The sequence below is a fragment of the Dreissena polymorpha genome, chromosome 4 (assembly GCF_020536995.1).
Source record: "Dreissena polymorpha isolate Duluth1 chromosome 4, UMN_Dpol_1.0, whole genome shotgun sequence".
NCBI lineage: Eukaryota > Metazoa > Mollusca > Bivalvia > Myida > Dreissenidae > Dreissena > Dreissena polymorpha.
In genome coordinates this window covers 49,572,116-49,597,213 of record NC_068358.1, presented here as the reverse complement: position 1 = coordinate 49,597,213, position 25,098 = coordinate 49,572,116, and the positions used below count along the sequence as shown (strand labels likewise).

Below are 25,098 nucleotides of genomic sequence, written 5' to 3'. Positions count from 1 at the left end.
AATTAAACTATTAAAGTTAACAGTGTATCTGTTCCTGAGCACAGCACTTCTCTTAATTGAGATCAACCTACCTATGAAGTTTCTAGATGATAGCTTTCATAGTCTTCGGAGTTAAGCTCTGGACAACAATCAAGTACGAACACTAACACATGCCAATAATTCCATAAACTTGTGTGAGATGCAGAGTAATGGTTTTTGTGCATGGTACTTTCCTTAAGTGAGATCAATATACTTACAAAAAATCTGATGTAGGATTTTACTCTTAACTTTTACTCTTAACGAAAATCAGATTTTGCAAATAAACAAAAAGCAACAATTTGTTAAGTATGAAATGCAGATAAACGGATCTTGCGCACTGCGCTTTCACTCAATGAGATCTATCTTGTAGGGAGTCTCATGCTGAATTGTTTAATTGTTTTATAGCTTATGGCAAGGAAAAGCAAGAAGGAACATATGCTGCTGACAAAGGTAATACACATAATGCCATATATCCTCTGACTGACGAGTAAAGCAGAGCACAAATAATGTTTTATAACCATACCGCAGAACTGTTCAGATAATGCCTCATATAAAGTACATATTTAGATTGGGTTGTAAGGTCTGAGTTTAGCGTAAAAGGGCACAATAAGGCTAGTTTGAGCAAGGGGAAGCCCTGAGATGAAAGTGTTCATATCCCTTGTCGCACTTAAATTGTGTAAAACCTAACTATGCCTCTCTATTGAATTTCTACATGGATTTTTTTTATTGTATTGGTTATTTCGATGAAATGTTTCTTTGTTTTTTTTTATTAAGTATTGCAAATGCACGGCTGTGCTTTTGAATCTGTACACTTGTCTCGAAATTTTGTATTCTTTACTTCTCTTCCAATCCTTTGGGGATTGCATACATCTTTCACATAGACACTATGTATGTCTGGGGATTGCATACATCTTTCACATAGACATTATGTATGTCTGGGGATTGCATACATCTTTCACATAGACACTATGTATGTCTGGGGATTGCATACATCTTTCACATAGACACTATGTTTGTCTAGTTGTTGACTTAAGAATACTTTACACAATCATTCATTCAACATATACAGACCACACACAATATAGTTTCTTTATTGTATAGAATTTTATTTTAGATTTTCGATGTTCATTACATTCGTGTTGTTTTGTCCGTTATTTGTATTTGTTTTTAACACATGTCCAACTTGGAACTATGGAAACTCTTAAAAAGTCTTTACAGTAATAAATTATATGACCATCATTTGTCATTTGCATAATTCCAGTTTATATGTTATAACTTTTAGTATAGTGTAAATAAGCAATAAATCACATACATGTATGGGTCTTTATAATTGTGTACACATATAAAATACATAATGGATTGATTAAACATACAATTGTGATAGTTGATTAAAATGAAGTGATGTAAAATAATGGAATTCAAAGACAAGGAACCCATGAATAGTAATGAAAAGAGAAAATACAATTTAGACTAAAATACACAATGAAAAAAGCTAGCATTGCGAAATCATTAACTGAAAGCAGACAGAGTATTTTGATATTATATGCGCATACATGAATACGCCAGACAAGTCTATCAACTGTCCTGATATCACAATAAATTCCAACCTCGCCCATGATTAATGCACTTGAAAACAGCGCTGAATGTGTGATAACGAACAGTGTCACCACTCGCTGACATATACCACTTTGCGCAAAAGGGAATGGCGACATTTAGGTCTATAGGGAGTATTTCAATGAAGTATGTCCTTTTTGGGTCCTGACGAATCTAAAAAATGAATATATTCCTAAAACGAAAGCAATTTGACATTTTTTTATGCCATACTATAACGCCAGCATATTTGCGTTTGTTTACGAAGCAAGATGAAAACTATTTACGGCAGAATGCCAACTTTACGAAGAAGTTGTTTCATCATTCGGTCACTTTCTGGAGACTTGGAACGTCTGAACCGATCTAGCTTTGCACACAGGCTTTCCTTTGATACCAGGGTTCGAACGCTCTTTTCCAATTTCTCCGAGAATGGAAGTACTGTATCTTGAGCCGAGAAATCGATATCCTCTTTATTGTCACCTTTTTCACGGAATATCAGTGCTTTGCTTTCTGAAATGCAGGAGTGATTCATTACTTGAAATGGGTAAAAAATATGACAAGTTTATTCGTGAGTGCATGGAATAATTAATTCGTTTTAAAGGATTTAAACTTAGATCTTAACTGTATTTATTATATTCAAAATCAAAATGACGAAAAATGCTTAATTAATATGTTCGATTATTTACATGAAATAAAATCGAATCGAAAAAATTAAAAGCGTTTGAAATTTACAAAACACGTATCACCAACATAACGTGAACACTACCCTACACTTTTCGAAAGTCAGCGTTGTGTAGTTGTACCTCCTAAGATTTTGTTTTTAAAGAGGTTCCGATTTCGAGCTCCAGTGAAAGCACATTTTTATTGCATCTTTTTCCTCGATATTGTAATTATTTAAAAGTATTCTTAATATAAAATATTTGCTAGTGAAAAATTATTTCATTAATTAAAACAATACGAAAATTTAATAACAAGTCCGTTTAAATGGACATTTTGTTTCACAACACGGTCAGCCCGGCTAAGGATAAAGAACTATTACAGAAATCGTACGCTTGTCCTTGTATATTTGAAAAAAAAACAACAGCAAAAGGTATTATGGGTATGAAAAATAAAACTAGAACATCCAATGAGATGACAACTTCTCCCGCAAGAGCTCATTTCAAAAAGGTGTAAAACTTGAGTATTAGTGAAAACATTATCAAAATGGTTTTCTTTTCCTATTGATCGCACAGAAAGACAAAAACCTCAACGCTGATATAATATATCAATCGGTATAAGGAGGCAAACAAAGTTTTAAACTTTTACATAAACTACATCCATATACACCCGCAACACAAAGAAAACGTGTACATCGAGGCAAGCATCTGCCGTTTGCCATAATTCAATTGCAATACATTTGCAATAATCTCGACAAACCAAAAAAAGGTTTCTCTTCCGCAGAGTACAAACACAATTTGAAAATCTTGAAAGTTTAATGTTGATATGTACAATGATGGAAGCATCCAAATTGTACCCACACGCTCTGCATATAATAGCGTGACATAAACAAAAAACGTCTTGCTCGTATAAACAACATTCCTATAATCGTTTCAAAAAACGTCCGCGACAAAACACACATATTCACTGATGAAATTCTCCAATTTATGCCAAAGGTATAGGGCACATAAGTCTTTAAAGAAAATTGCAATTGCACGTCTTCATAAAAACATATCTTTAAAGTTTGATATTGATACGACTCGATTTGATACGACTCGATTGGTCATTGTCGACTCGGGTACTACTTAATTGTACTCCGGGTACGGAAAATATACTACCTGAAAAACGGAACCGGGTATTCTAACGCTTAATTTGTCTATGTCGGCTTTTTCCCAATTAATTATGTTCAAAGTTATGTCAATATTTTGTAAAATGCCCTCTATAGTATCAAAACTCATACTAAAAAAAATAATTTTGAGGCGGTAAGTTTTTTCAAAGATAATTTTGTTTCGTATTACGTAGAGCATCGGGTTTTTGGCGGGATAAAACTTGGGTACAGTTTTAATCGGCCGAGGATGTTTTATTATAATTTCCGTACCCGGGGTACATTTAAGTATACTTAAAAGTACTCGAGGACATTTAATTTGTACCCGAACCGACAATATCCAAGCGAGCGTTGATACGCAGAAAACTGAGAGACAACATGACGACCAAAGAAACACATGTGCATAATGTAAGACTTGCCGAAGTTAAAAAAATATACAACACTTTTCAGAATACAACGAGCTTCATGAAAATAATGTCTTGCACGTCTTCAAAGTATATTTATGAACAACTTATCTATAAAGTTGCATGCTGATGCATAGAAACTAAGCCACGATTTCACGACAGAAAATACAAGTTTGCAATTAGACGTCTACGTTAGAGGGCACGTAACTCGTCAGAGAATATCGCGACATGTAACAAATTTCGTCTTCACGACAAAGTATAAATAATATATATATATCCTTTCATTTTGACAAATAGAAAACTGATGGACTTATTGGCGACGCAAAACAATCTAGTGCAGCGTTACAGACCAACCGACCGACATGGAGATACAAATATACCCGCACAAAAACTTTTGCGGGAGAAGTATTATATTTTTGTGACTAGTGAGGTTACGTACAATTATGGTATTGACATACTTTTTTATTAAAAGGTATTGAGAAACACAGACTAAGACGAGGAGTCTAAAATGTCTTTATGATTTAACAATATAACAATGGAAACAATCATAACTAAGTCAATACAAGAACAAGGTCAACATAGCAGATACAAAACCTTTAACTGTACCTTTCATTTGCAGAATAGGACATGAACAGTCTGATCCAAGTTGGTACTTAACAAAGGAATCCAGAATCATCTTTTGCTTGGGCCTCAAGTCTGCCATGATTTTAATAGGATATATTCCCTCTCTGCCTACGACTGCCTTGAGCACTAGAAAATAATTAAACCTTAAGCATCGACTTGAAAGCTTCCGCACAAAAAATACACACAACAATACACTAAATATTCCGATTACAGTCTGGGAATATTAGTATATTTTATGCCTTAGGCATGTTGATATTCGTTGCACATAGCGAGTGTCCATTCCCTCTGTCAGTCCAGCGTTCCGCGTATAAAAGTTTTAAGCAAATTTTAAGACTTGGTCTATCAACAACATCGATAGCTATCATTCTTAGATAATTACATTAGTGCTGCTTATGACCGGTTCTAATAAACTCATGTCTCACAAAGCTTAGTTTGAAAAATTAATAAAAAAGAGTGTGGAATTCAAAAGATAAAAAATACTGTATGAAGCATGAATGTGTAATATCTAAGCATGTTATTTCTTAAAAACTTTTGTTAATTTAATATATAGAATATACACACAACTTAAGTCCGTACATATTTAAAGATTAATTAATGGGGAACAACTCTAACGAAACAAACCAGTTAGCCAGTAGCTGATTTTCTCTCCTGCTAAAGAGGGTGTCTATACAAAGTTCAAAAAGTCGCTTGTGGAATGTTAACAATGCCATAATTATGTGTCTTACAGCTTTTACATAAACATTTATTAGATGAAAGGTCAGATAAGATTCAAATAAATCAATTCTTGTTCTTGAGTTTTTACTTGGTTTATCACTGAGGTTTTCAGGATTAAAAAAACCAAAATAATCTGAAGGAAGGGAAACTTTTAATTTGAGTGATCCAATATTATATCATAAATTTGGGTCGTTCTTAATGTGTCTGAATCTATCACCAGTATCATCATCATCATCATCATCATCATCGTCGTCGTCATCATCATCATCATCATCATCATCATCATCATCATCATCATCATCATCATCATCATCATCATCATCATCAATCATCATCATCATCATCACCACCATCATCATCATCAGGATTAATCATCATCATCATTCTTATTATTATCATCATCATAATCATTATCAACAACTTTTAGCATCTCTTTAAAGGGGCCTTTTCACGTTTGGGTAAATTGACAAAATTGAAAAAAGTTTTTTCAGATTAGTAAATTTTCGTTTTAGTTATGATATTTGTGAGGAAACAGTAATACTGAACATTTACCATGCTGAAAAATAGCCATTATATGCATCTTTTGACGATTTAAAACCCCTAAAATTAAAAAGCGTTGCAACGCGAAACGAATTAATAATTTGGAGAGTTCTGTTGTTGTCGTTATATTTTGTGAAACTACGAGGATTGGTTATATAAAGTATAAAATACACCTGTATTGTATCCGAAAGGATGGCCGAGTGGTCTAAGTGGGATACTTTTTACTCCAGGACTCTAGGGGTCTGTGGTTCGAGCCCTGCTGAGGGCATCTTTTTTTCTTTTTTTAATTTTATTCTTGATTTTCTTACTGTTGCTTTTTATGCGGGCTGCACCGAATATTCGAAATATACGAGATTCGCGGATCCAAACGAGGATTCGCGGATCTAACCGTGATTGGTAAAATCGGTTTCGAATCCGGATCTGATTTGAGTTTAACATTTCGTTTGCGTTAATTGTTTCTTTCGCCCTTATACGTTTCGTTAAATTGGTTCTTTTTGTTTGAAAGGCTGACTGGTATGTAGTTTGTCACAATTATCGCTACTTTTTCGACAAAAAACATGGTACTACACAGTCTAATTTCGTTTTCGTTGGTGCAAAATGGCGCAGAAGAAAAATCGCGATGCACATAAACAATTAAAATCCTCGGTGTGGATGCTTACACTATTTTGTGTATGTGCGATTTTGAGAAATTTGCGGAATCTGGACCCGAGTATATATATTTTTTTTCGAAAAACGTAAGTCAATTTCGTCATCTACTTAGTATTTGTTTTTGTTTTTGATGTCGTTATTTCTGCTTCCACTACTGTTGTTGCGGCTGCAGCTGCATCTACCAATGCTGCTAAAGTAGTATAAATATTAGTTGCTGTAAAGTTTATAATAATAATAAAAGTTAATTACTTTTCTCATAAGACATATATACGTTCTGGTGTTTCAAAACATAATTTTGTTTATAACAATATAAATTTTAATTTTGCGTATTTTTACTTTCAAATTAGGATTCGAACCGATATTCGATATCCGAGCCTTTGGATTCGGATTCGGATCCGATTGAATTTTGGATTCGGTGCAGCACTACCTTTTATATCCAATGTTAACATTTATCAATATAAAGCATTTAACGACAAACTTCAAAACATGCCAAAATCTGTGAAAAGACCCCTTTAATGGTTTTAGTCATCTTTAGAAAGAAGCAACTTGAACCTTTTTACAGATTTTGGCATGTTTTGAAGTTTGTCATTAAACGCTTTTTATTGATTAATGTGAACATTGGATCTAAAAAGCTCCAGCAAAACATCAAGAATAAAATTTTAAAAAGTAACCCTCAACAGGGCTCGAACCCCTGACCCCTGAAGTCCTGGAGTAAAAGTCTACCACTTTGACCACTCGGCCATCTGAGCTCATTCAATGAAGAATGTGCTTTATAATTTATACGAGCAATTGTCGTAGTTTCACAAAATATAATGACAACAACAGAACTCTCCAATTATTCAATCGTTTCGCGTTGCAACGTTTTATAATTTTCAGGCTTTTAAATCGTCAAAAGATGCATATAATGGCTATTTTAGAGAATGTGAAATGTTCAGTATTAACGTTTCCTCACAAATATCATAACTATAACGAAAATTTGCGAATCTGAAACAACTTTTTTAATTTTGTCAATTTATCAAAAACGTCGAAAGGCCCCTTCAAGCCAAAATAACAAGCTTAACTAAGACAAATTGGGCACCCATAATTTCGAATATACCGAATTGAATTGAGATATGAATATAACAAACATTCGGAACAAAGGTTTCAATTATGATGTAAACTTCCCCGTTCCCTCGTTACTATGTTTTTTTTTACAAGATACCGAAACCATTTTGCTGTTGGCCGAAATATCCCAAGACATATATGTTAAGCAAGTTTCATTCTGATTGAACTCAAATTATAATAACTATTGTATTAACAAGGTTTCAATAAAGCCATATTTAATGAAAATGTGTCCCTCCTGATGGCCATGTTTTCAGCTCACTGAGCACAATGTGCTCATAGTAAGCTTTTGTGATCGCCTTTTGTCCGTCGTTCGTCGTGCGTTGTGCGGCGTCAACATTTGAATTGTTAACACTCTAGAGGCCACATTTTTTTGTCTGATCTTTATGAAATTTGGTTAGAAGATTTGTGTCAATGATAGCTTGAACGAGTTCGAAAATTGTTCCGGTTTGTTATAAAACGTGGCCGCCAGGGGTCGGGGCATTTTGTTTCCTTATATGGCTATAGTAAAACCTTATTAAAACTCCAGATCTTCATTAAAAACTTTGTCAGACGATTTGTGCCAATCCAATCTTGGACGACTTCGAAAATGGTTATGGTTGCTTGAAAAAACATGGCCAACAGAGTGGGGTATTTGTCTTTATATGGCTATGTATGGCGAAAGTAAAACCTTGTTAACACTCTAGAGGCCACATTTTTTTCCGATTTTTTATCAAATTTGGCCAGAACACGTGTGCCACTGATATTTTGGATGACTTTGCAAATGGTCCCATTTGGTTGAAAAAACATTGCCGCAAGGGGCGGGGCATCTTTCATTAGATGGTTAAGTTTAAACTTTTTTATACTCTTAAAGCCGGGTCTTGAAGTCACATTTATTGTCCAATCCTAACCAAACTTGGTCAGAACATTTGTTCTAATGTTATCTTGGATGAGTTCGAAAATCGTCTTGATCTGTCGTACAACTACAAGGGGGTGGGACATTTTTCCTCATATAGCTAATATTAAACCTTGTTAATACTTCAGAGTCCACATTTATAGTCCGATGTTCATGAAAATCGGTCAAAAGATTTTTCCAAATGATATCTTAGACCAGTTCGAAAATGGTTCCGGTTGGTTAAAAAACACGGCGGCCAGGAGGCGGGGCATTTTTTCCTTACTAGAATATAGTATATACTAGTATATTGCAATAGTTAAACATAATTAACACTCAAGAAGTAACATTTATTTTCTAATCATCATAAAGCTTGGTCAGAACATTTGTTTTAATTATATTTGGATGAGTTCCAAAATAGTTCCGGTCGGTTGAAAAACATGGCGCCAGGGGGCGGTGAAGTTATGTTTATATGGCTATAGTAAGACCTTGTTAGCGCTCCTAAAGTTACATTTATATTTCACTTGTCATGAAACTTGGTTTGAAAATTTGTTCTAATAATATCTTTGGTTGCACAGAACAGGTCAGTTCTTTTAAATCTCAGGTGAGCTACTAGAGTTCTTTCAAGCCCTCTTGTTCATTTGACTTACACCACTTTTAAAATCGGCAGAGGTATCACAACAAATATGCCTACAATACTTCTAAAGATTTAACAAGATTTGATTGATTTAGCATAGTGACAGTGTGTGTTTACCTAACGGTAACCAGTTTTCAACTATGCCTTGATTGCATTAGGATAAATTTTATGACCAAGTTTCTTGAAGGTTGGTTGAACAATAACTATGACTGTCACCAAATACTTTTAGCAATTTATTTACTACAGGCAAATTTCCCAAACTGCCGGTCTCATGGCGGCAATGTATTCACCGGGCCGGAATCATTTTCAAACTCGGACAAAATATAATTAGATAAACATTCTGTAAACATGTTTTAACTTTAGCTATATAAGAAAAATCGCATCGGCCAAGGCGGCTTTTTTTAGGGAACATGAAACATTGTCATACTCAGCGGAGATATTGTAAGAGCACATGATCTAACAGAATAAACATATTTTTCTCTAATTTGAGTTATTATAGTTAATAGTTGTCGTCTAAAAACGACCAATGAAAACACTTTGCTAAAATTTCATGTGGTCAAATGTTATGGCAACACTACCTTCGACAAAATTACCTTTTATATAATTAATGTAAATGTTTAATGTTAAATGCTGCAGAAGGGCTGATATTATTCTAATGAAACATATGACATTTGTAATAGAAATAACTACTGCTTAAAGATATCTTGAAGGTACATTTTCACAAAACACCAAAAAGGAAAACAAATGAATAAACCTGATGAAATATTCCTCTCACAGACTAGTTCTGTCATTTCAGCAATAGAGATATCCCTGTCTGGACAGGATGGGCAGCTCTGAAAGAACATGTACCGGTTATGCGTAAGAATACAAAAGTATTGCCACATATTATCTTCATATATAGCAACAACAAATAATTCATATTATCAGTTCCATGTCATATCACAAGCTATCATTTTGTATTCTAAAGAACGTTTCATAAATCATGAGCCACTGTATTTCATTCCCTCATGTTTCACTTAGTACACACTATTGTAATAATATAATATTGCTATCAAGTTCAATATACAAACCATCTTGACAGATTCCTCATAATCGACAGAATTCTCCCTGCATTGCACCATGGAACAGTCCATGCCTGCATTGTCCACGGGGATTTCCTCTTTGGTTCCACAGGTCGTCTTGATCTCGTAGCTCACGGTCACACTGTAGCCTAGCATTATAACAGTTGATTGGACATGTTAATTAAAAAATATATAACAAGAGCTTGTCATAGTAATGCAAAATCCCCGCCGAAAGGTGTATGCTTATATGAAAACATTTGTTATAGAGAATAGAATAATATTTGTAAAACATGGCACCTGTGTCATCTTTTTATATTTCAAGGATCAATTAATTATATAGTGTTGGAGTTATGCTGTAGAGAATTAAATATATGGAAATGAAAGAAAGGGAGTTAATTATAAAGATGACTATAAACAGGTTCTTGATCACTGTATTTTTCCTAAAACTCATCTATTCATTTTACAGTGGATACTTCAGTGTTCAAATTAAAATTTTATTGTAAAATTAGATAAAGGGAGATATTAAAATTGGAAAGCCAAATATTTACTATGAAATTAAATTAAAGATAATTTAAAATAAAAGATAAAAAAATATATCTAAAAAAGTAAAATAAGTAAATACAGGTACATAATTCAAAAACTACAACCGAAAGAGTAATGGTTCATGTTAACTGCACTTCTCCAAGTTGCCATCTGTTTATATTTCTGGTCTCAAGTAAATCCCTTCAGTAGATTTATAGTTATGCTCCGGACAAAAATTTACTCTAAAATAAATAAAGGGAGATAATTTAAAAAAACTAAGCTAGATAGAGTTATGGTTCTTAGTCACTGCACTTCTCTTACATGCCATCTGTTTATATTTAAGGTTTCAAGTAAATCCCTTCAGAAGATTTAGAGTTATATTCCGGACATTAATTAAATTTGAAATTATATAAAAGGGGAGATAATTCAAAAACTAAGGTAGATAGCGTTATGGTTCTTGGTCACTACACGTCTTCTAGTTGCCATCTGTTGATATTTTAAGTTTCAAGTAAATCCCTTCAGTAGATTTAGAGTTATGCTCCGGACAAAAAATTACTATGAAATTATATGAAAGGGGAGATAATTAAACAACTAAGGTAGGTAGAGTTATGGTTCTTGGTAACTGCACTTCTCCTAGTTGCCCTCTGTTTATATTTTAAGTTTCAAGTAAATCGATTGAATACATTTGGAGTTATGCACTGGACAAAGTTTCGGACCGAAGGACGGACGCACAGACGCACAGACGGACGGAGACTATTACTATATCCCCTCCGCAAATTTTCGGCGGGGATAAAAAAAGCATGATTGGAATATGTCGTAATGATTTAATATTTTAGCTGTACTTTCTCTTACTTCAAATCCAAAAAGTATTTGTAAAACTGTAATTAAATTATGAGTTTATGTGTTTTAAATGAATGCTGATAAATATTAACTGGTTCATTTGTATTAAATTCTGGTAAATACACTTTCTTTTCACATTTTTATTAATAATTAGGTACATGGGGATACATAAAAAGTCAACTATATGGTTTTCATTAAATTAATCGATTATATCTATGTACTATGCTGAGAGAATCTTACTGGTTTCATAATAGTCGTACACCTGCACTCTGGCCGCTTTGGGGTTCATTTCAATGACTTGTTCAACCTCAAATGTTACACATTTCTTTTGTTTGCTTAACTAAAACAACAATAGTAACACAAACTTGAATGAAACGCATTTAAACATAACACAAAATTCTATGATTTGATATTAAATAATATATCAATAATTGTTAATTGTAATGCATTTTTGTCCAATATAATTTGTTATTAAGGAACTAAAATATGCAGACGATTTTTGGTCCATTAAAATGATTTGTTGTTAACATATCCAACATACATAGTTTATGTTTTCCACTATCTGAAAATAACTATGCAAACATTGAAACTAAATGATGAATTAACAATCTTCTTGGTATGGCAGTTGGATGTGTGATACTAATCTATTTCAACTTTAGGAGACACCGACCTCATCAAAATATAGTTCCACAAAGTCTTCATCAACTTCAAACTTCTGTATGTCTCCAGATGATGCAAGCTTAAAATACAAATTAATGTTGTTGTGTTTTTTTTCAAAAATTTAGTACCAATGACGTAATTAACTACACGTCAAAAGTAAAACTTCATATCCATTCTCGCTATAAATGTAGCTTCTTATCCGTTGTGTATCATGTTTTCTTTTAAAATGGAGACGTATCTGTATAATAAACAGAAACACAGGTTTCTGCCTTATATTTGTGTTCCTTATCAGGCTCATTTTTAAGTACTACAATTTCCTTTAAATTGCAGATATATTTTAAGTTCGTTCTGTATTCGAGTCTTACTCGAGATAATGATCAATTACTATACTGCTTTACTGCTTCTGATGGGATGAATCATGGTCAATTGAACGCAACTCAGTTGATAGTAATAGATTTGGCATAAATGGGGCGATTTCTTTAATTTAACATTACCCGAACATTTATCATTTATAAAAAAATTTGAAGTAAACGACAATTTTATATTATTGACATATATATACGTGACGTCGCCCAAAATGCTACCCTGATAACTGTTGTTTATATCAGATTTAGTTTTTTTTGGAAGGAGGTAGTTCAAAATAACTAAAATTTACCAAGTAAGACTCAATTTAGTATTTGTCCTTATTATTAGAGTTGCATATTTCAATATTTTATTGTTGCTCATAAACATCGTGAGGATGACTGGTATTCTAAATTGTTTTTTAGCAGTGATATAGCCCTGTAGCACCAATAACATGCATACACACGTATTCATTAGAAGGTTATTTTGATTAATTATGTCTAGAACAGCGTTTCTTACCTCTCGTAACGACTGCTTGACGGGAACCCAGCCAGTTGGCATTTTAATCTCAGAAATAACCATGTTGGATATTCCGTCCTTCAAATAACTACAATACAAATATTCGTTCCTTCAAGTAACAGCAACAAAATGTAATCCTCCCCCCCCCCGCCCCCATTGAATTACCTAAAAAACTATTCCTACCTAGAACCTACGATAACATGACCAAAATTATATGCCTTAAGGAAGCAAATAGAATTCATATAATTTCAATCGGAGAATACCAGATAACCAAGTTTTCTCTCTGTTGGCCGAAATTCAGTTTTCTACGTTTATACATGGTGACCTACGTGAAACATATTCAATCTTTGCGAATCTAGTGTCGAGATCAACATTCAAACAAAGTTTCATTAAGATTGAAGGATACATGTTCCCTGAACAGTGATTACTATTATTATTTTTTATAAATTTGACATGGCGACCTCGATTTTTGAACCACGTGACCCAGATTTTAACTGGGCCTAAGTATTGAAAAGATAAACACCCTGATTGAGTTATATTTTTGGCATATGGTGTGACGGTATTTTTAAGATTCGCCATTGCTACCTTATTTTTGGATGCTCGTTATAGGAGTAAAGCTTTGCAGACGTATTGTCAAAATTTCCATTCCGTACTATTTCATCAACTTGATATCTGTTAGGTTTCAAAAAATGCTCAAGACACAATTTAAGTGAACAGGTGAAATATGAATGCAATAATTATAGTTCTTGTACTACGCACATCCCCTCAGAGAAATCTACTTACATCAAGATTCTGGACAAACTGTGTGTATGAAAATGAGCAAATGTTAATGTCTCTTTAATTAGTGAAGTACAAGTTCTTTACACTGCAGATCCCGTTAATGAGATTTTACTAATTTGTAGGCTTTAGTTTGAAGCTTCGATATATGATGTGTGCAAAATGTTTATTAACAATGTTTATTTAAAAAGCGCGATATTGTAAAATTATAGAAGCAAGAGTTATATTTTTTGCGCACTGCACTCGGTAATCCGAAATACCTTCCTATACATATTCAGGTTGGTACATTTGCTAGTTTTCAAGATATGTTCCAGACAAAATTAAAGTACAACGAATAACAAAAGGCAGTAATTATATTCTTAAAGTACGAGAGAAAAGAGTTATGGTTCTTGTGCATGGCACATTACCCAATTGATAGCTAATATCATAGTTATTTTGTTTTATTTTTTGTTTTCTTCATGTGCTAGAGACAAAATCTTAGTAAAAATTATTTAGGAAATTACTAAAGAAATTATTTTTTTTATTATTATTTCTCTTGTGCGTTGCACATACTCTTTATTTCCATCCTATGACGTTAAGGGTTGAAACCTTTTTAGTTTTCGATAGATGCTGTGGAAAACAAAACATATGCAAACAATAGTTCTGTAAATAAGAATGCCAGGGTAAAGTCTCTCGAGCATGGCACATTACCGTAATAAGATCAATTTACTAGTGTTGAAACTTAGTTTCTAGTTGATACCTCTACTAAACAATATGTTACCGTATTCTGCTTTATACCTTGCACAGACCTCCAGAGTGCGAAGAGCACAGTTATTTCTGTTGGTCTTGGACTTAAACACTCCCACAACTAGACCAAATGCAGGACCAGGATCTTCAGTCTTATAGACACTGTATTTCATGGTGACCTACATCACAACAAGAGACAGACAATGGTAAAACACAGAAATGATTAGGCGTATTCATGGTCACACATAATTGACATATTAACAAATTGGCTTATGATAAATTAATAATCATGAACATCAACTTACTACGATTAGATATTGTACCTTTTCAAAAGACATAGACAATAATAAGCATTGACACTTGACAGTTTCACATTACATAAATTACTCATCTCGAGGTAGATCTAATAAGATAATTACTTGCACTTTCTGTATACACTTTAACTCAACTAAAGTCCTGATTAAAAATGATTTTAAACCAACCTGAACTAAAGCACAGCCTGAACCAGATACTGAGACGTCCACCTTTCTGCTTCCTTTGAGATCAGCTGACTGGTAGACCAGACTGTTATCAGGGGTAACGCTAAACATGTGCTCACCACCACCATCTTGTTTCACTTCTACGTGGACGTTGGAGTCTCCTGAGAATGTTCGCGCGCCAAACATGGACAGAGCTTGCAAAGCCACAACTGTGTCCTGTAACAAAACCGTTCACTATTCATGTTATCACAAAGTCTCCACAACATTTGTGTTATCGTACTGTCAGGTATGTATTTGAATTCAACGGCATATTGATTGTAAAGGATTTTTGTCTATGGTCACATACTTGTTTTTTTTATATAATGTATGACTATCACATTTTTATTATGGTAAAACGTTTTTTGAAAGGCTCGACCTTGCTTATTTCAAGGCAATTTCAATCCACAATGGAAACGAACAATTACATTTGCGCAACTGTAATACATAAATAACTAAAAACCTATGGAATGTTACCTGGGTGGATGAAAATCCACCATACGAGTTTCTCTGCCTGGTCAGCCACTGAACGATTGGGGCAGTTTCATATGCACCACCAGAACTTGTCAACATGGACATCATCACGTACGCGGTCATCTCAACTTCCGCGGACGGTGCCCGGTACCACCACATATCACTTTCAGGTACTTTCTCTGCGTTACCTCGCTCCCAGTGCACCTGGCCAGAACCTACAGAAACCATTGGGAATGTATTAACTACCTCATGCTCGTTATTAATACATTTTACCAAGTCATGTGGAAGCCGCGCACATTTTTCTATATTAACTTCGTAGTTTATTTGGTGTTCAATATGATCAAATCATCCTCCATACAGAAGAATTATCAATGTAATCAACTTGAAATTTACTACAAAGTTAAAAATTTCACAAAAGCAACAAAAAAAAATCTCCACTATCACGTGTCGTAATATGTCGAAACGTTTTAGTTGAAAAAACTATTGCACTTTGTTACTTTTTACATGCAAACCTTCATATCATAAGAAACAAGCCACAGGAAGTAGTTCACGCAACACACGTGTTTCCAACCTGTCCAGTGAAGACACGTATAACTTTAAAGTGTTTATTACCTTCATATTACCCGTTATCGGTGCGTTTGTAAGATTTCGTTATTACATCATACGTTTATTTGCGGAGGGAGGGTAAACATATAGTTCGATTAGGTGAAACTGCTACAGGTCTTAAGAGTTCTTTAAGTTTGAATGATATACACTAAACAATGTAGAGAATTATTTTGGACAAGTTTGTTACTACCAACTTTATTTCTACATACACACATACGTAGATACAGACAGAGTTCACGTGTACATGACCATTTTAGCAAACCCAACAAACACTCCGACAAAACAAGAGTTTCGAATACCATGGCTTCACACAAAAAGTATTTATATATTTATCAAGATTAAGTTCAATCTCGTTACAAGTTTTAAAAAAAATCAGACAATACAAATTAACAATAGCAATAAAATCCACAAAAAATGCAATCTATTAAAAATGTGCGTTGCATTTAGCTTACAGCCCTTATAACTATTCAACACATGTCCTCTATCTCCGTCCATGCGGTGCATTATTATCATGGTCATATTGAGCATACCAATTTTCTTGCGGACGTCAAGCTCTTCCATGATCACCTGTGTCTGTGCATCATCGGGCGTGTACAACTGATAGGCGTACGCCATCAGACTGAGAGTGTACGTATCAACATCTGCTAACATCACCTGGTCCAGGCAGGAGAATCCAGCATCCAGAGCAGTCTGCAAGAGTCATAGATATACACGGTCATGGATACACTCGGTCATTGATGTACTCGGTCATAGATATACTCGATCATGGATATACTTTAAACAGTTGTACACATCCACATAGTTGTTCAATATTTTAACCACGGTTGTTAACAAAAAGTATCTGCCTTAACTGGCAAACAATCGTTATGAAAGCTTTAGCACGTATAAATAGTGTGCGCTGATTTGAGACAGTGGTCTATTTACCAACTATTATCAATTGTAAATGGCTTAAACAATTTAAGATTGTAAAAACAGTTATCTTTGAGAACAATCGGCTCTGTAACAGCATATGGTTACAGTGTATTTTATATGTGAGCAAATGATAATAACAAGTAACATCAACATAATATATTAGTTATAGAAGTGGACCATGATCATTCAGTAATATTACTATATCATGATGCTAGTTTTACAAAAACGTTTCAGGCATATGTTAAGCACTTAACGCAAATGCTGACAATTACTGAACAGGACATGCCGACAAAATTTATAATTTTAAGCATTACGAGCTTGCTCTTGCAATCGACAAATACCAGTTCAAGAATTAAGTAAACTTCAATTTCATACCTGATTGATATCTTTAAAACCGCTGTCTATGAGAGCAGTAAGCACAAAAGCTGTTAGACCAGCCTTGTTGTCACCTTCCAGACCTCCCTTGAGATATGAGCTGAACACTGTGCCAACCTGTCACACACAATGCAAGTCAGTTACCAGTCCATACACCGTATCACAATTGCCAACATATTTCTGCATTAAAAACGGTATGGTTAAAAATGTATAAAAGACAAAATGAACCGGACATGGTTTTGATGTTTTATCGAAAAAAAAAGGTTCCTCATCAATAATTTTACAGTAAAACAATCGAATTTGGAAACAAGTACTTGAGGAAAACATCCATCAGCTTGCTGGTGTGACAGAATCCAATCTCCACTGATACGCAGATCGTCTTTGTCAATATCAATGAACTTGACCGAATGAGCCATGGTCTTGATGCAGAACGCTGTCAGCCACAAGCTGCCTGTAGCGTTGCCGTATTCATTTTCACCCCACGCGCTGTATGATTTGTCATTATGCCGGTACTTCATTTGACGTTGGTAGCCTTACAATAAAGAAATACACTTAACAGTTAAGATTCGACAAATGGAGATACTTTATATAGATTTCAACAACACATGTCTTATGATACCACGTTTTTTCAAAATTTTACATTTGGCCCGTAAGAGGGATATATCTTCTCTTTGGTGGTCAATACGATGGGTGATTTGGACATACAAAACATGGTTTTGAGTAAGTGTCTTAAACATGAATGTTTTGTACAAAAGCATGCTATCTAGACTCATAAATTAGATGTAACAATGTTGTTTTTAAGCTTATACTTATTCCCCCAGTTAATAAATTACATGTACTGTACCTGAACCATACGTGGTTGACTTACCAACCCTCATGTAGCTCTTTGCCAATTCCTCTACCTCAGGTGAACTTTGACTAGTGCTGGTCAGGTACTGCAGCACATAGATGTTTGGTGCCCAGGAAGCCATATTCTGCTCACCACACCCATAAGGCATGTGAAGAAGGTTTTTCAAGTTGCTCAGGGTTGGACCCATGATATCACCTAAAAGGGGATTAGCAGGTAAGATGAACACAAACATTGGACACTATTTAATGTCAGCGGAATGAACACACTTTGAATATACCAGTTCTGTTCGTTTTTTTACAATGCAACGTTTTGTTAACACATATATATATATTATAATAAAATATTAAATTAGAAAAAGAACCACATATATCATGAAGCCAACTAACCTACTACAGAAACTGTTGCTCTCTCAGAGTCGGGAACCAGATCGACTGGAAGGGCCAACTCTATTGTCTCTGAGTCCGATTCACCACCTGCGGGAACATACATAACTTCAAGTTGTTCAACGTCAAAGAATGTAGCTGTCATGCGTACCAACAGTCGACTTTTAATAATTTGGCTGAGAAAGTTTCATTGACACAATGTCATTTCCTAGAACCAATGCATGGTAAATTAGTTGCAGCTTTGAAGAAGTAAAGCAAGACCACATACCTTTCACGCACATATAGGCAGATCGTGTTGCAACATGAGGCTGTCCCTCAGGCTGAAAAAGAGTACGTTTGTCTTTATTTCATCTCAATATAAATTTGAATAAAAAGTGTCCATTTCATTTTTCATCACCTTAACATGTATTGGAATGCATATGCAAGCTATTCATTCATTTGAGAGAAGAAATTGTCAAATAGCAGTTATATTTCTTACAGATTTAATGTACCTATATTTCTTAATGCTTTGAAATGTTAAATGTATGCGTTGGCAATGTCACAGCACAACCACACTACCTCAATGAGCAGCTGCCTTTGTACACCATCAGACACGCCGTTGTAGGCGTCAGTGAGAACAAAGTTGTTACACACGACAGTATTAACCGTGGAAAGAGCCTGAAAAATAAACCGGAAAATTACCATAAAGCCTGTATCCCAAACCACACTTGTTTTATGTTTATTTGACTATATTAGCACAAAAGATTCTAGTAAAACGATATCTGGGTCTTTTAATCCCCAACAAGTCTATGAAAAAATCATTTTGACAATAAATCTGAACATTTCTATATATTAGTTACTTCAATGTTTGTATGCTATCACGTATTCAATTCATGGACAATTTAAGATACAGTCAAAACCCGATGACTCGAACTCGTCGGGACCGACAACAAAAGTTCGAGCCTTTGAATTTGAATTGGCATTGAATTCGAGCCAACCGATTTATGATATACTTAGGTTTACTAAAGTGAATCTGCAATATATATATATATATATATATATATATATATATATATATATATATATATATATATATATATTTATATATATATATATTCTCTCTCTAGTTGAACAGTATTCATAGTGCCTCAACTCCGTACTACTTTCTTTCTATACTGCATTTTCCTCTGGGCACATACTTACTATCACTTCTAGGTCTATCTCTCCCAGCACTTTTGGTACGATGTAGAACTTAACAGTTTCGCTCTGTCCTCCACACAGACAGAACTCGTGTTTGGCGCCAGTTCCTTCATGCAACGCAAACCCTTCCATCTGTTTCATTGTCACCTCCATCTGCGTTGAGTTAGACTTTTTGTATATTCATGATTTAATGCCAAGTCATGCCTTATACACTGGTTAACATGGTTGATTGATGTAATGAACAAAATACATTAAGTATAACACATACATGAACTACATACAAAATATATAAACATGACTGCTGGAAACAGTTATTGGTAAATATTATTAGAATAAAAATGAATCAAGGTGTGTATGTCAATATGTTTTCACTTATCACTTCAATTGTATTGCAATAATAAGCATCTTCGTTTATTCAAAATCTGAAACCTATACTGACTGATATGCAGTCCTGTAGATAATTGAACACAGTTGCGACAACAGGCAAGATTTCCCCACGAACAGCCGAGTAAGGCAGCGTGAGAGAAACGAAAAACGGCTGGAAGCCAGTGATGCCCGTCAACTCAGACACGCCCACCCCAGAATCCGGGTGAGTGCAGAGCGAGTTGCCAATCCATTCTGTGATCGTGTCTGGTAGCGTGGTTGTCATTGATAACTGACCAATCTTGCTGTAAGAAATCACGATAAGTGTTTTAAATGCTGCATGTAATTGTTTTTTTCGTTCACTTTGATACAAACAATTTATTTAATCCAATAAATATATACACTTTATAAATGACGATTCAATATATAAAACTGACTTTTGTTCCAAGTTTCAAGTTAAAAATACGTATCATGCTTTTAGATCATTAAAGCTATACATTAACAGAAAACAGATGTTACATGATTCATTGAACTATCAGTGAACCGAGTTGAATAAGCAGAGTTGATACGCATCTTGAACATCAATATGCAAAGCAAAAATCAACGGACTAAAATATTAAGTACCTTCAATCCTTCAATAACTTTTCATTTTCAAAGGAATGAATGGAAAGAAATGTGTACAACTTTTTGGGGGGTTTTCATTTTCAACCAAACTCTCATGAAAAGAGAAGAAGAAAGCATGACAGGAATGTTTTTTTTTTAAAGTTCCTTACTCCATTCATAGAATTATGTCTTGATTTAAACCTCTTGAAAACATATGTTTAAAATTATTAATAAACAGTTTGCATCTTCCAGAAAATGAAATATATTATTCTTAAAACAAAACCATAACTAGGAAACCAACCAAAATTATATAATATTCCAATGCCACGTATCTGGCAAAAGCACTGCAAATAAACAGATAAGGATGTATTTCCTTTTTTAAAAACTTCATCTGAATGTGAAATGATCTCTATAGAAAAAGCAGATTATGTTAAAGGTTTATATTCCTTAGTAGAAAGTTTAACAATCTCCACAAGGAAAAACAAATCTTAACTCATAGCTTGCCCATATTAAACATTAATCAATTATCCAGGGCAGTTTTGGAGATAAAACCCACACACATAATCTACATTGAGGTAGGACATTTAGGGTAGACTTTTCTGTGAAAAGTATTTTAGTTTTTTTAGGTTTTTATCTGCATGGAAATGTAGGATATTCTTAACGTTCCACGTACATGAAAAATAAGTGCATTCTAAATTCTCCATTATCATTGAAAATTATGCATTCTGAAAGTTCCACTGCATGGAATTGTAAGAAAATATCAAGCGAACAGCTGCGAAATGGGTCATTGAATACCTGCTTCATGCAAAGGCAAAATTTAATCACGAGTGTTAATATGTTTTTTAGATTTGATCTGACGACCTTGTTTTTCGCTAAATGTAATCCAGATTCGAGTTTAGCTTAGATATTGTCTGGACAAACATAAATACAAAAATTCCCCAAATGTAAATCATATATAAGGACTTCTAGAATGGTAAGAACGTTTTTCTAAGAATTAAAATGGTAATGTAGTTCTTGGAGTGATGTCTCTGTCTACTATTTGATCAGATAAACTAGTGTTTTGACACATGATACCTTGACTTAAACTTGCCCTGGATATTGTCAAAATAAACAATCTGTCCACGATATTTAAATATTGAGTCATTCGTGTGAATTCTGGAGGTACAACACGCTTTTTGCTAATATTTGACCTGTTATCATATTTTTGGACACGCGTCGACTTTAAGTCGAACATGGCCTAAATAGTGTCAACCGATTTTCACACAGATTTAGTGAACTAGAAATGTCTCACGACACATACTTGGATATAAAACAGAACTATATGTATTCTTCTCAAACTTGTTGCATCCATATATTCTTTTATACGGTTATCATCAAATTAAGGTCATTTAGCGGGGGACGTTAAAGAGCAATCAGTAAAGGAGGATTTGAAAACACACATTTTTTATAATGAATCCTCAGAGTCGAAACTTGTAAGAGCACAAAAGAACTAAAAGAGGAGTTGAAAACACAAACTTTTCGGATTATGTATGCTATTGTGCAGACACATATCAATATCCATAATTATGTCGGAACGAGTTGCAGCCTATATTCCTGTCTTAGCGATCAGCTCTATATTAAGATGATTAAGCAATAATGGGTTAAGAAAGATGCATCCAGTAAAGAGAGATGAAAACACAAGCTTTGGGATTGACGTAAATATTTACGAATAAACATTCGTGCATACAAATATTGCCTATATCGTGGTAAGGAGCTTAACTTTGTCGACGCACAGAGCATGAAAGATGACGGCGGCAATATACTGATCACAACAGCTCAACTAGAGCATTTTGTGCTCAGGTGAGCTAAGAACCCAAACAAGGCATAAGTATACCATGACCGTTGCTTAGGAATGCATTCAAAACTTGTCTTGCTACCTTAGAATTGCGTAATTGAAAAATAACTCCACAGTGTTCTTTAGATCAGTATATAAGTGTTATCTCATATCTCCATAGCTGGATATTGAAACAAAGGTGCCACATTATTGTGCAACATTATTTTTTAGCCAAGGTTCTTTAAGTTAATAATCAGGACTGAACTTCTCTCCAGTATTTCAAAGATTTGTTCCAACAAATTAAACTTATCTTTATTCAATAAACGATATTGAGTAATTTTTCTGAGATCTGTCTTCCAAAAGAGGATTTTAAAATAACCGAACCAACCCTAGTTCAACAATATCCCAAAGCCATGTCTCTGGAAAGAACGATCGGATTTGCACTGCTTTTGCTGGTACTGTTTCAGAAGACGCGATGGTGAGAGTAGAAGCTGTATCATCATTTTCAACCTCCAGGTTTTCATCCTCAACATCAGCTGTTCTCATCATCATTGGCCCTCGAACTTTCATACGGTATACAATCTTCAGTAATGTACATTCAATCTCATTCATAATGTATAACATTCAATGTTAACAGTCAAAGACAAAATTGTAGGGTATATAAACAAATACCAAATACCCCTATTTATAACTTCATTTCTTGTCATAAAGTGACTTAATGAACCTGTTAACATCTTTACACATGTGGAAATTTACCAAAAGTGCATGATATGTCTACAACACAACGAAAGAAACTGCAACGTACGAAAGAAATCAAATTCAAAGAATGATTAATTTTCGAAAATAATTAATTTCAAAAAGAAGAGAAAATTATGAAGCATCTTGAACTGATGTTTTGCATCGAATAAACGTGGTAGTCACTTCAATTGCAGTATTTACAGTATTTATTTATTTAATTTATATATATATATATATATATATATATATATATATATATATATATATATATATATATATATATATATATATATATATATATATGGAATATACTGGAACAATTTGAGCGACTTGAAAAATGGTCAATCATAGATCATTTCTAAAAAATCCACAAAGCTTCACATGATTGAAAGTCGTTGGCTGTTAATGGACGGAGGTACGAACATACGCAGTGACGGGCGACCGACAACACGGTTTCCTTAAAACTCCCATGAGTTCTATGTGCTCAGAAGAGCAAAAAACATGGACAGTTTATAAATCATTAAATATATACATGTACGGATATACACACAGTCTGTGGATAAGCGTGCTATTTGTTTTATATGAGTGGCAATAAATATGTGAAAAGACAAAGCGCAAAATGTGCGAAAATTAGACTCCTGAGAACATAAATTATTCAAAATTACAGGTAGTTAAAATTTCCCTTCTGCAGACGTATATGTAATAGCAATCGAGTTGTTTGGGAGAAAATGATTTTAAAAAGTCATATATTAATTGAACTTTATAATGCCAAAATATTTTAAGCAAACATTGAGTCAGCCAAGGAATTTTTCTGAGAATTTATTTTGAATTACTGAGAGTAAGGCAAAATGTCAGGCACATGTTTTATATATGTGTAACTTTGCGTTTATTTACTTATGAGAGTTTGAATTTAAATTGACAAAGTAAAAAGATCATTTTTGCTTAGGCCGAATTGCAATCTGTGTTTGTGTGTTCTATATTAAAAAGAAGACCAATGTCCACGTCGTTTCGGTAGCATTTTATTTTAAAATCAAACTGTACGATTTTTTACAACTGTTTAGAGTTAAGCTGCTCCAATAAATATAAACAAGAGGGCCAAGATGGCCCTTGATCGCTCACCTATTTTTACAAGGCCTTGTTCATTGCTTAGTTGAAAATTTAGTACTCTAGAGCATATTAGATTGATTCTCTTCTGTTTACTTTTGCAGTGTGAGCATATGATTCATTCTGATTGAGTACTGTCTATTTGCATGGGTTTTTTGCATGCAAACATTTGGAAGTAATGTTAATTCTACATGTGTTTACAAGGTTTTTGTAAGATTTGGACCTCCTGACCAAGAATTTGACCCCACATGACCCAATGTCAAACTTTGCATAGATATCATCAAGAAAAACATCCTGGTCAAGTATCATCGTTATTGGACCAAAACTATGGCCTCTAGTGTGTTTACAAGGTATCATTGGGACAAATCTTCTGTCCATGTTTCATGAAGATTGGACAAGAAATGTGACCTCTAAGAGTGTTTACAAGGTTTCTCTATAGCAAAATAAGGAAAACTGCCCCGCCGGCTGGCGACCATGTTTTTCAACAGACCGGAACCACTTTTGAACTCAACGAAGATATCATTAAGACAACCATTTTGACAAAGTTACATGAAGATTGGGCGTGAAATGTGACTTCTACAGTGTTTACAATGTTTTTCTTTTTTTTGACCAAGTGACCTAGTTTTCAAGCCAGCATGACCCAGTTTTGAACTCAATCGAGGTATCATAGGGACAAAGCTTCTGATTAAGTTTCATGAAGATCAGACAAGAAAAGTGGCCTCTAGAGTGTTTACAAGGTTTTTCAATAGCCAAATAAGGAAAACTGCCCCGCCTACTGGCGGCCATGT

At 34.2% G+C, this 25,098-nt stretch overlaps 1 protein-coding gene across 8 annotated transcripts in view; it reads right to left on the bottom strand.

Moving 5' to 3' along the window:
* Window positions 1-1,327: 1,327 nt before the first annotated feature.
* LOC127877676 (ovostatin-like) overlaps window positions 1,328-25,098 on the bottom strand; it is a 159,253-nt gene continuing 135,482 nt past the window's right edge. For all 8 annotated transcript variants that reach the window (XM_052423769.1, XM_052423777.1, XM_052423776.1 and 5 more), the window contains exons 19-38: window positions 22,857-23,031; window positions 20,129-20,357; window positions 19,693-19,842; window positions 19,069-19,167; window positions 18,779-18,830; window positions 18,514-18,600; window positions 18,146-18,322; window positions 17,592-17,809; window positions 17,278-17,394; window positions 16,521-16,680; window positions 15,388-15,599; window positions 14,878-15,090; window positions 14,447-14,574; window positions 12,893-12,980; window positions 12,042-12,110; window positions 11,612-11,711; window positions 10,019-10,158; window positions 9,703-9,781; window positions 4,420-4,563; window positions 1,328-2,118 (exon numbers count right to left, since the gene is read on the bottom strand). In XM_052423769.1, the coding sequence (XP_052279729.1) occupies window positions 1,892-2,118; window positions 4,420-4,563; window positions 9,703-9,781; window positions 10,019-10,158; window positions 11,612-11,711; window positions 12,042-12,110; window positions 12,893-12,980; window positions 14,447-14,574; window positions 14,878-15,090; window positions 15,388-15,599; window positions 16,521-16,680; window positions 17,278-17,394; window positions 17,592-17,809; window positions 18,146-18,322; window positions 18,514-18,600; window positions 18,779-18,830; window positions 19,069-19,167; window positions 19,693-19,842; window positions 20,129-20,357; window positions 22,857-23,031 (2,864 nt within the window). In that variant the 3' untranslated portion in view covers window positions 1,328-1,891. The remainder of the gene's footprint in view (window positions 2,119-4,419; window positions 4,564-9,702; window positions 9,782-10,018; window positions 10,159-11,611; window positions 11,712-12,041; window positions 12,111-12,892; window positions 12,981-14,446; window positions 14,575-14,877; window positions 15,091-15,387; window positions 15,600-16,520; window positions 16,681-17,277; window positions 17,395-17,591; window positions 17,810-18,145; window positions 18,323-18,513; window positions 18,601-18,778; window positions 18,831-19,068; window positions 19,168-19,692; window positions 19,843-20,128; window positions 20,358-22,856; window positions 23,032-25,098) is intronic.